This window comes from Lolium rigidum, chromosome 6 (assembly GCF_022539505.1).
Source record: "Lolium rigidum isolate FL_2022 chromosome 6, APGP_CSIRO_Lrig_0.1, whole genome shotgun sequence".
NCBI classification, from domain to species: domain Eukaryota; kingdom Viridiplantae; phylum Streptophyta; class Magnoliopsida; order Poales; family Poaceae; genus Lolium; species Lolium rigidum.
In genome coordinates this window covers 71,626,269-71,638,285 of record NC_061513.1, presented here as the reverse complement: position 1 = coordinate 71,638,285, position 12,017 = coordinate 71,626,269, and the positions used below count along the sequence as shown (strand labels likewise).

General features: G+C 41.9%; 2 protein-coding genes across 2 annotated transcripts; both read left to right on the top strand.

Moving 5' to 3' along the window:
- Positions 1 to 499: 499 nt before the first annotated feature.
- Positions 500 to 3,923, top strand: LOC124662789. Its single transcript, XM_047200583.1, has 6 exons — positions 500 to 556; positions 715 to 784; positions 1,634 to 1,666; positions 3,205 to 3,269; positions 3,553 to 3,622; positions 3,847 to 3,923. Exons 1-6 carry the CDS (start codon positions 500 to 502, stop codon positions 3,876 to 3,878), a joined length of 327 nt encoding a protein of 108 aa, XP_047056539.1. The 3' UTR covers positions 3,879 to 3,923.
- A 3,022-nt stretch (positions 3,924 to 6,945) lies between these two features.
- LOC124662788 (laccase-8-like) lies at positions 6,946 to 9,381 on the top strand. Its single transcript, XM_047200582.1, has 6 exons — positions 6,946 to 7,035; positions 7,146 to 7,297; positions 7,390 to 7,637; positions 8,035 to 8,157; positions 8,243 to 9,160; positions 9,251 to 9,381. The coding sequence occupies exons 1-6, from the start codon at positions 6,946 to 6,948 to the stop codon at positions 9,379 to 9,381; spliced, it is 1,662 nt and encodes a 553-aa protein (XP_047056538.1).
- The last annotated feature ends 2,636 nt before the right edge of the window (positions 9,382 to 12,017 follow it).

Genomic DNA, 12,017 nt, shown 5'->3' with positions numbered 1-12,017 from the left:
TTACAATATAGGTTCCATCGGGAAATTTAGTTCATAGTGAATGTGATGTTTCACTATTCTGCTGCTCCCAAGCATCAGGTGTTCTGCTTATTCTGTACTCTTTGCCTTTAGAGATAAGGAGATTGTGGTAGCTGCAGCTGAAGAGGAGTAAAGGGATATTCAAAAACTTGAGTAAGCCATATATTTGAAGGTATATTGTTTCCACTTTCTTCTATCCTTTTGTTCCTGGTCTCATTTGCTAGGAGTTTTTTATCGAGACATTTCCAAAAAAAAAATTAACTAGATATTATTGCAAGGATCGGTACGGCCTCAGACACCATACTTGTCCAGGCCATGTAATAATCTGTATAGTTGGGAAATTCATGTTTCATATTTATTGCACTAAATCTTCCATGTTCTCCTTGTATTCATTATTGGTAGCAAGTTACAAAAATTTCAGCTTTGTTGACATTGACAAGGGGATGTGGACCTGCGAGTCTCCACGAATGATGAGTCCGCCATGAGAGAGAGAGGTTTCATGTTTTGGTATCATTCTCGTCCCCTTGACCTCTCCCAAGTCCTTTTTTTCATATTTTTCATTGTTCCGTCAATGCTGCTAATTCTGTGGTGGATTTGGCTTCAATATTTTTTTATTTATCCTACTACCTTATTATCACTTAACTATTGTAATAATTGGAAGTCTGCTTATATTTTATCATGTAATTGAGAGCATAGTTTTGGCGTATCTCTGAATTCATTAATATTTCAGCGAAGGCTTATTCAGATGGCCTGGCCTCTGATTTCGGTACTGATAAATTTTTTGTATTCTCTGCATTTAAATATATGCTTTGGGCTGACTAAAGAAATGAATATGCTAGGAACTTATGAAGCTGGAATAATTATGCTTGTACTGTGCTTCTACCACGACCATTTGCCTGCCTACTTTCTGTTCTTATTTTTTGTTCAACTGAATCCTGTTGAGTAACATGGTACCCTTCTACAGACACATATATCTTACTTGATTGGATTGCAGTGAAAGAATTATTGTGTAGTTCTTAGAGAATTAATGTATTACTTAAATTCACTGGGTGCATTTTAGTAAATTGTGCATATCTTGATCGTTGTTGTTGCAATTGGCTTGGTGAGAAAAGATAGATAATATGGGGCGTTTATATGCTTGCCTGACATGCACACTGATGTATGGTGCAGATGACCAAGCAGATGCACACCAATGTGCCTCTTTCTATTGTTTTTTATAAAATAGATTTATCCTTAAAAGGAACAAATATGGTACTTTGTTTCTCTCTATTGTAGTAAATTTATATATAAAAATTGCAAAAAGTTCAGTTGGTATTAAAATTTGCATTTTTAGTTTTTAGAAATTAATTGAATATGAGGCCAGCTACTCAGATGCGTCCAATCTATATTTATTATGGGGGTCTTTCATTTTGCTTCTGATGGCTTCTTTGCCAGCTAATAGAAATAATATCTTTGTTGTTGTTTCTTGGCTGAACTTTCCCATATCATGAAGTTGAGCTTTTCTGAAAGATAGTGTTTGCGTGGCAATTTTTCATGTGTTGGCTATAAATTGGTTCAACTCTTCCCTATGTCATTGCGGCTCTGAAGTGATTTTGTTACTATGGACCATGTGCAGGTCGAACATGCTGTTTGGGTGTGAGCGCTTCAGGTTTTATGCAGTGAGGAGTTGGACACTGGAATTTCAATTTTGATTATGTGATGACCTGAAGACCTGGTTGGACCCTAGAGACTCAAGTTTACTCTGATGACAAATACAAGGGCTAAGGTAGCTTGAGGTAAATCAACTCAGAAGCTTTGATTCCTCTACATGTGTTCCAGCTACATGAAAACTAATACTCCCTCCGTTCTTTTTTAATTGACTCAGATTCAGTATAAGTTTGTATTAAATTCGAGTCAATTAAAAAGGAACGGATGGAGTACATGACATTTAAGATCTTCCATTGCTAAAGCCTATTCGAGCCACTTGGTGAGCTCATTGTTGACAACAAGGCTATGTAGTACTTTGAAAATGGAGCCACATTTTGCAAGTTTTGGTGACTCTTCAGAGTTCTTCATTGATCCTGGTGGCACACTGATAGCCTGAAATTTATCCTCTTGGCAAGAACATGAGCAGCCATCCTTACCTGTCGAATTCTTGCGGAGCAATGCTGCCAAGGTAACCATTCACACATAACCATTCACACATGTTGCTTTTTAGAGAGCTTGATTATTACAAGGTGGGAATTCATTGATTCTGATCCATGATATGCAGAGCCCTATTGTACTATTTGTCTTGCTTGTTCTCTTCGCATTTATATTCTACGAAGAAGCCACACTGCTGATCCATGAATTATATATGATACATGTGCAGAATTCTATGGTTCCGAGAATTGCTATTTTGGCTATACAGGACTATGTCCGGTGGCCGCCCCTTGTGTTATGTTCTTTTCGCCCCTTAGATGATTATTTTGCTCATACTGAGTTATGTGGTTTTTCCGTGTTGGGTTGGTTGGTTTGTCCTTGCTTATTTTTGATATAACACATGCATGCTTATAATGAGAAACAAGTCTTACAGGAGCATGGAGGATTACTGGTCAGTGTAATTGGACTACCTGGGCATCAAGGCGTCAAGTATAGATGTGCAGAGAAAGAGGAAGAGCACATCCTTGAGCAGTAGTTCAGTGATGCCTGGTATGTCTATTTATGCTGGGATAATAAAGCTTTGTTGTAAGGAATTTGGACGGTGCTGGTGGATTTGAAATGGTGGAAGGAGAAACGAAGCTGAGGCCGTGTGCCCATGTCAAAATGTACAGCCGAATATCGAGGTTTATTTTCTTTCGTTCTTGGAGGTGCTTTTGCTTTTTCTGTGAAATACTACTGAACCTATGTTTCCCCTTTACAACCAATTCTTAGTATTGAACTACTTATTTTGCTATCTGGTCCAATGAAATTTTATTCACTATTCATTCGGAGAAGATATGCCGTTGGTTGGGGTGACACAACGGCATGTGTTGCAGCTCGATAAGTCGGCCCAGCCAGGTCATGCTCCCTGAGTATACTCGCTTTTATGCTTCTCTTTTGAATTTCATAAATTTTATAGATGTATGCTTGTACCTGAAAGGTAGGATTTTGATACAAAACTAAACCTTTATTAGGAAACCCCTTGGATAAATAGGTAATCTTGATGGAGAAACTATTCCCACCCAGGCTATTATCATTTTGTTTTGTGCAAACGGAGATCCAACACTAGAAATATTCTTGATATGGTCAAGGTTCTGTTCTCCGTAGATGAGGAAAATCTTTTGAATCACCATAATTGATATATATTCCCATTTTAATAGCATAATGCTTAGTCATATTGGTTGCCTATACTTGCTATGTATTAACCGGTTAGTTAAATAACTCTGATGACATCTCTGCTCTATGGGAATAAAACAGAACTGTAGGAGTTGGCTCTCACATGAAACCAATAAAAATAGTATTTAGTTTAGTTTTTTTTTGTCTTGTTTGCTTACTGGAACAAGCATCATATTATTGATTTATGCCTTGCTTCAGGCCTTCAACTTACCCATATGTAGCTTTAGGTTCAAGTTGGGAATGGACCAATACTCGTTTCAATACCATGGTGAGCAGCCTGTAATATTTTGTATTATCTACTAGGTTTACTCATGAAGTGTACATGTACAAATCTGAGCTGAGCTATTTTTCTGAACTCCATCAGCTTGCCTACGGGGATTGTATGATTCAAATAAATTTTTATGGTTACCCGTTTAGAATTTTGTTGTTGTTGGCTACCCATTTCTATGATTGCTCTGTGTTTAGTTTCTTATCTGTATATCTATTCTGCAGATTACTTTAGTGGCCTTGTTCAAAAAAGATAGTAGAAAGATAGTATCAAGCACCAAGATACTGCATCCTGCCACTGTCTCGCCGCTCCATGATTATTTGACTCAGTTGTGGCAAATGAAGCAAATGAGTTTTCCATGTATTCTTATTTGTAGCAAAGTATAAGGGCAATTATTTTTCAGATGGCTTATTAACATTTGTGAAATAGTGGAGATGTTGCTTGTTCCTTCACCATACCACATGCTTCAAAGGGTGGAGCATGTTACCATCCTCAATCCATGAGTGTGCTAAGCATTCGGTGCGTCATGCTGATTCCATATGTGTATGTGACAAGCCGAAAAATATGCTAGAAATGTTGAACCATTTAAACTTGTCGGAAGCATGCGCTCCAAGAGCTATGGAGTTATGAAGTTTCTCCTTCCCATGAGTATTCTATGATCTATGTTCATCCTCTGAATCTGGTTGATCGTCTGTCAAGCGGAAGGAGTGTGGTGATGCAAGATGAATAATTTTATATCATTCCGCTTAGGAGATTTCATTATTTTTTCTAGGGGACGCTTTGATCTCAATCCATTTCTTATATGGAGCTGCTTTGATCTCAATCCTTCTTATATGGAGCCGGTATGAAAATTGGACCATCATCCCAAGTGGCGTTAGGGACATTTTTTCTATTTCCTTGCATTATTGGTTATAGTATATGCCTCGAAAATTAATAACCACCACTAATTTATTTACCTCTATTACAAAATAATTAGAATTCTCTTCTCAAGACAACGGAGAACAAGGAGCCGATTTATCCCAATCATTTTAGGACCAACCCTCATATATGCGTAAGTGACACACCCTTTCTAATTCCATATCGATTCTAGCACTCAGCTTGGCACTCAGCTACACGAATATGTTTCAAATAAGCACTCACCTGCACGAATGCTGCCCAAATGAGCAATTTGGGAATTGATCTTACATTCAACAGAAGTGCGATTCATTTCCAAAGGGAATGCGATGCTTTGAATCCTACCTATTATTTATATCATTACTATATCACTTATTTGATACTTGAGACTACACTTCAATTTTTTTAAAGGTCTTCCATTGTATGTCATTTTGTTTGGTTACATGCTACAACATAAATACTTTTCATAATGCCTGCAACTGATTGGTTCAAATATTCTTCGTTAGTAGAACAAGATTCAAGAGAACCACCAATATGTCTTTCACCGTGTTTTTCCTAACAACAATATTAGTACATCAAGCACGATCAGAACGTAAAAGTGGAAGCGCACACATAACCCAATATCAGATATGCTTTCAAAATTGACACTTCTAACCATAAAAAATGTGGTATCAACTCTTTTGTCTTGAAGTAGATACATTTATCTTGAAATTAGTAATTATCCTTTCATGTTTCTTTTACAATGCTCCCTCTTTTGGTACAATAACCATAATTTAGTGGAGGAGCTTATACAAAAACATAAAAACTGAAAATATTAGTGCGAAATCGTACTAAATTGTCATATCTTACTATGGCACCTTGATAGAATGTTGTGTCCGCAAGATATTAAAGTACTTAAATTTCGAGTTAATTCTTAATATTAAAATAAGGTAGAACTTATGGTTTAAATTCTGACTTGATTCCGCCATTTGCGCGATAGCGCAACGGGTCATCTAGTTTAGCTAAAAGACGGTGGAATGGGTGTACAAAATGTGTTTTCTGTGGAGAACAGGAGACTATTGAACACCTCTTCATCACTTGCCCTTTAGCTAAATTACTTTGGTGCACGGTCACTTTTACCTTTGCTCTTCCACCTCCGACCAATATTACAAATATGTTTGGCAATTGGTTAAATGGAGTTGATAGACAATCTAAGGCTTTCATCCGGGTTGGAGTCTCGGCCTTATGTTGGGCTATATGGAGGGCGGGGAATGACATCATTTTTAACAAAAAACAATCTTTTCATTTTTTGCAGGTTATCCATACGATGGCACATTGGGTTCAGTTGTGGGCTCTACTGTCACCGGAGGGACAGCGGGATGCTATGGTTACTGGATGCACATGGCTTCTGACGGTCGCTCAGGATATCTTGTGCCAGCTGGCTGGCGGCTACTTTGATGGATACAGTTTTCTGTAGTCTATTGGTGCTTTGTTTCTTTCGATGGTTGATTCTTGTATCAATCCTCGGTAACGCTTGAGATGTAATAACTTTTGTAATACTCTTATCTTAATAAAAGGCCGCGTACATCATCATGATGCAGAAGCCGGGGTTTTATTCCCCATTTCGAAAAAAAAGCAAAGATAGGCGGAGCAATGTTCTTTGGCTTGCGGCCATGCAACCATTGGGTTTGGCCAAAAAAATAGCAGTTAAGAAAGAGAATTTTATATCGCATCATCAAAGGCCCCGGCAGTACATCGGCGAAGAATCATAACTGGCCTCTACGCAAGAAGATGCACACGGGCCGAATGGTACACTGATTTCCTCACAAAGAAAAAGAAGAAGAATGACGCACTTGTGCGTTTTGTAACTAAATCAAACCATAAGACTTCCTGGGGAAACATCAGCACTGAAAAATGATCATGTTTTGCTTAATAAAAACCATCACGATCAAGTCAAATGCTCACAGGGTTGTGACGGGCACTTTTGATCCTTTGAAATCGCCCGCTACCGCCGACGACTTGACGTGGGTGAAACGGGCGGTGCCTATGATCCTATCTGGTCTATTAGTAGAACTTTCCTACCGAAGTACTGAGAAGAAAGTGCGGGCGCTTAAAACAAAAAGGAAACGACGGCAAGAGGTATCTTAGTTCAAACAGCTCCCTCACGACCTAAGGCTAAGTAACTGTTGAAGTAGTACATGCATGCGACAAGGTAGTATAGCGCAGCGTTATTGACTTTTTGTATATTGCTGTCGCAGTCTGGCATCGTTAGCACAAGCTCTCACGCTATGGGTCATCAATTGGATCATTAGACGCTAGCGAGAGTTGTTCCAGGTACGATGAGTTCCAGTTAGTAGCAACTGGGTATCTGCATATATATAAGGTCATCCAGGCCAGGAGCTTATAGTGTAGCTTGTTTATTCCACCAGTTGTTACCCAGGAATTGGGTCATGGAGCCGGCGGTAGCCATGATCGTGCCTCTCGTGCTGACTCTGTGCACGGCGATGGCCGGCGCGGCAGTCGTGGAGCACACCTTCAACGTAAGTTTCTCGTACCAATAGCTGCTTTAGTTTGACATATCAGTTGCAGCTTTCAGGCCATACTTAAGCATAGCTACAAGTGACCATGAGGACATTCCATGTTAATTCAGGTGGGTGCCATGAACATCTCTCAGCTTTGCACGAAGAGTGTGATATACACGGCGAACAAGCAGTTGCCCGGACCGACCATAGAGGCCAACGAAGGAGATACAGTGGTCGTCCACGTTGTGAACGAATCGCCGTACTCATTATCCGTCCATTGGTAAGTCTCAAAGCTTCCTGCTCCTCCTGCTTGCAAATTAGGTCGTGTTTTGGCGTCGAACGAGTGGATCATCATTTGTTCGTTAATTGCAGGCACGGCATATTTCAATTGCTGAATGGCTGGGCCGACGGGGCGTACCTGATAACGGATTGCTCCATACAGCCTTCTGGCAATTTCACGTACCAATTCAACATCACGGGCCAGGAGGGAACCCTGTGGTGGCACGCCCATTCCTCGCTCCTCCGGGCCACCATCCACGGCGCGCTCATCATAAAGCCCAGAAATGGCACTGCTGGCTACCCGTTCACGGTGCCGTATGGAGAAATTCCAATAATACTTGGTATGATGTAAGCTAACGCGATTCCACAAACATATACTCTTGTTTAGCTTTAAGCAAATGATACAACTGGCTTTAAAAAATGATACAATTGGATTTAAACAAACTTCTGTTTAGCTGCAAAAAAAGAAACTTTTGTCTAACGCCACATGTACCGTTTTGCTATTTTTAAGTGGTTCATTCATGATTCAACCAGTTGTGATTGGCAAATTGTAAACGCTATTCAATAACTCAATAAAACGTTGTATGCGTCGGTCGATGCAGTGATCGGAAAATGCCCCCCTTTCAGAAAAAAAAAACTACAAATAGAAACTTCTGTTTAAGTGCAAGCACATTGTTCCTACTCCAGTGTATTTATTTGCCAATTACCATGAAATGTTTGTATACAATTCTTTCATAGGCGAATGGTGGAACAAAAATGTGAACGATGTTGAGATCGATGCGCACTTGACCGGCCTAGGACCGGCTATTTCGGACGCGCTCACCATCAACGGCAAGCCAGGGGACCAGACTCCCTGCAAAGGTAGAACTCCACGGACCTAGCTTAAAATTTATAATTGAAATTGAACACAGCTCAATCCTAACTGCCTGAAACCGGGATATATTAGGTGCCGGTGTCTACGAAATGGAGGTGGCGTCCAACAAGACATACCTCCTCCGGATCATCAACGCCGCTGTCAATGTTGAGCTCTTCTTCAAGTTGGCTGGCCACAACTTCACCGTGGTCGCCGTCGATGCAAGCTACACCGACCCATACGCCACCGATATCATCGTGATCTCGCCAGGGCAAACGGTGGATGCCCTCATGACCACGTCGGCGCCGCCAGGACTGTACTACATGGTGGCCAAAGTGTTTGACAGCAAGACCGTCTCGATACCCTTCAACACCGGCACCGCCACGGGCATCATCAGGTACACCAAGGCACTGAACAACACCGTTGCCTCCATGCCAGCCATGCCGGCCCACAATGACATCGTCACCGCCGGTACCTTCTACTGGTCTCTCACCGGCCTTGCCCGGCCGGGCGACCAGGCCGTGCCAACAACGGTGAACCATAGCCTGGTGGTGGAGTTCGGGTTGGACCAGGAGCCGTGCGCGCCGGACCAGACGAAATGCCAGAATTTCGCGCTCGTGGCATCCATGAACGGGTACTCGTTCCAGTTCTCCAAGAACGTGTCTCTCCTTGAGGCGCTATACGACGGTCTTCCAGCCGTTTACTCCGAGGACTTCCCGATGTCTCCACCGGCGGTGCCAGTGACCAGGAAGGCGACGTCCGTGATGAAGGTAATGTACAACGAAGTGGTGGAGGTAGTGTTGCAGAGCAGGGCGTACAGAAACAACCTTGGTACAGAGAGCCACCCGATCCACCTGCACGGGTTCAATTTCTTCGTGCTGGCGCAGGGGCTCGGGAGGTTCGACCCAAGAGAAAGGGGTGCGTTCAACCTCGTGAACCCACAGGTGCGCAACACGGTCGCCGTGTCCGGCGGCGGGTGGGCCGTGATACGGTTCACGGCGAACAATCCAGGTGAGGGTGCCAAACTGATTGATTATTCCTTGGAATTGGCGCGAGACTTCGGTTAGTGAAGGAACATATTGTGATAAATGTTTTGTGCAGGTATGTGGTTCATGCACTGTCACTTGGATGCTCACCTGCCGTTGGGGCTGGGGATGGTATTTGAGGTGCTCAACGGTCCAGCCCCCAATCTGCTTCCTCCGCCTCCTCTTGGTTACCCGAAATGCTACTGATCGAGCGCAACTCTACCCTATACCCCCATTTGTCTGGCTAGTTGTGTGAGCGTGTCTGATTTGATACATTTGTTGAAAAGCTTCTTAACGATATTAAAAAAATCTCTTTGACATTTTTTGAAATCTTAGAGCATCTCCAACAGACATGACATGCAATCGCGCCGCGCGCTAAAATTAGTTTATAGCGCTAGATTTCATGTTTTAGTGCGCGGAGGACTAAATAGGTTTACCAGGCGCTCCAGAAATAGCGTGCGCAAAACATGTCTTTTCCAGGCGCTGTAAAATATAGTGCGCTGGAGCATCCACAAACAGAAATCAACAAAAAATATTGCACTAGGAAGATCAAACACAACCAAATAAATGAAACATAAATAGTTTTGATATTATTACAACACAATCAAATGATTTATTGTCAATGGAACAAATTGCGGATCAATAAAATAAAACAACTACAAATAAGATAAAATTAGTGTTGCCGATTCCATGTCCACCATGTAGATGAAGATGAGCATCCTCGTTCCGAATAGCTTTGTAGGAGGCAATAAACTTGGCCACTCTCTCTTCTCTCCTACCCACTCGAACTGAGCAGCCCATCAACTTATAGTGCAAGTAGTAATTGTCTTGACCACGCTTATCCTCGATGATCATGTTATGCATGATTACACATGCATTCATGATATACCGAAGGATGTCTTGATCCCAAAATCTAGCCGCTCCTCTCACAATAGAAAATTGGACTTACAAAATCTCAAATACTCTCTCAACATCTTTCCTTGCCGCCGCTTATGCATTATTATGAAATTGAACTTGTTTCTTACCAGATGGTTTGTGAACTGGCTTCGCAAATATTTGCCACTTTGAATAGATATCGTCGGCTAGGAAGTACCCATAGTCGTATGTGCTCCCATTGGCTTCAAAGTGAATCGGTGGATTTTCACCCAATGCAATACTTTTCATGAAGGGTGACCATTGGATAACGTTGTGTAGTTCAACGTACCAGGCCATCCAAAAAAACCAGGCCCAATCCAAATTTCAAGTCAGCTACAACTTCAAGGATTATAGTGAAATCCTTTTTTGTGGCCTTTAAACTGTCCATGTCATGTGGTTGGAAAATTCTTCCAACTCTAGTGCATGCAATTAATGAAACCAAACATACCTGAAAATGCACAATTCTTGTTGAACTCAAGAAGCCTTGCCGTATCTTCTTCAGTGGGCGCTCTCAAATAAACCTCGCCGAACACCTTCACAATTCCAACGACAAAGCGCTTCATACACTTCATAGCTTGGCTCTCACCCATCATCAAATGGTCATCAACTAGATCAGCTAGTGTCCCGTATGCCAACATACGCAAAGCAGAGGTGACTTTTTGCTCCGTACTATACCCAAGTTGTACGGCGGCAATCCTCCGTTACTGAAAGAACTTGTCGTACTTCTTGAGCTCCTCTGCGATTCGCTTGAACAAGTTGATGCTCATCCAAAAACGATGATGAAAATAGCTTTCTAAAAATGTGGTATCCTTCGCAAAATAGTTGCGCATCAACTTCTTGTGTCCTTTGATCCTCTCCCGCAACAAATTTTGTCAACCAAGAACAAAACCACCATGCTTCAGCCTCTTGTTTGCGAGCATAGCCCATAGAATTTCCATGTCTTCTCCTTCTTCTTCTCCTTCTCCTTCTCCTTCTTGATTTTCGCATTCCTCATCGGATGAATCATATAAAGAACTCATCTATGCGGGAAGTGCACCAACATTCAATAAACGAACTAAAAAATCTAATCCAAGACGGACAAGTCGCACCGCATACCTCCGAGCACCTTGCGGGCACTCCGGGTGCGGGGAAGTGCACGTGGCGATTTGGTGTCACCTGATAGGAGATTCGGCCGCCTGGATGCGCGGTGGCTGCAGGGGGAGTGGTGTGTCGTCGATTTTTCATATCGGAGTCGGCTAGTAGGCGCGAGGAAGTCGCCGGAGGAGAAGGGGATGGAGGATTGAGTAGTGGCAGAGTTGGCTTTCGTGCGCTCTCCTTTTCTTTTACCGCGCGCAGTCCCACGTGCACCAAATACCCAACATGATGGGCCGCAAATTGCGCGCAATGGAATTTTTTTACCGGCGCGCTCTATTTTCGCGGTCCATTTGAGCACTATTTTCCGACGCCCGACGCGGGCGCACCAAATTGGCGGTTTTACCCTGTGGACGCAATTTAGGGCGTCTATACTGGTTATCATCCGTGCTATTCAACTTTTACAAAGAAGGCTTTTTAGGGTGCAATTTACTAGTCCTAAACGGTAACACTATATGATCATCTCAACCCTCCATTAGGTAGGCATTGTATGAAATTCACACACACACACACACACACACACACACACACACACATATATATATATATATAGGACATAATCATGCTACACCCGGGTGTAGTTACTCCCACGTGTGTTTCACACAATCTAGGTAGTATCTATCATACCGAAGAGTATATACATGTAGTATGAAGTATATATAAGAATATTTTGGTAGTATATATACTACTTGTAGGTAGTATGTACACTTTTTTACGTACACTATTTCTTTACGTATAAATATGCATGTATTTTATATATATAGTGCAAACTATGGGTGTATTTAAATTTTTTTTAC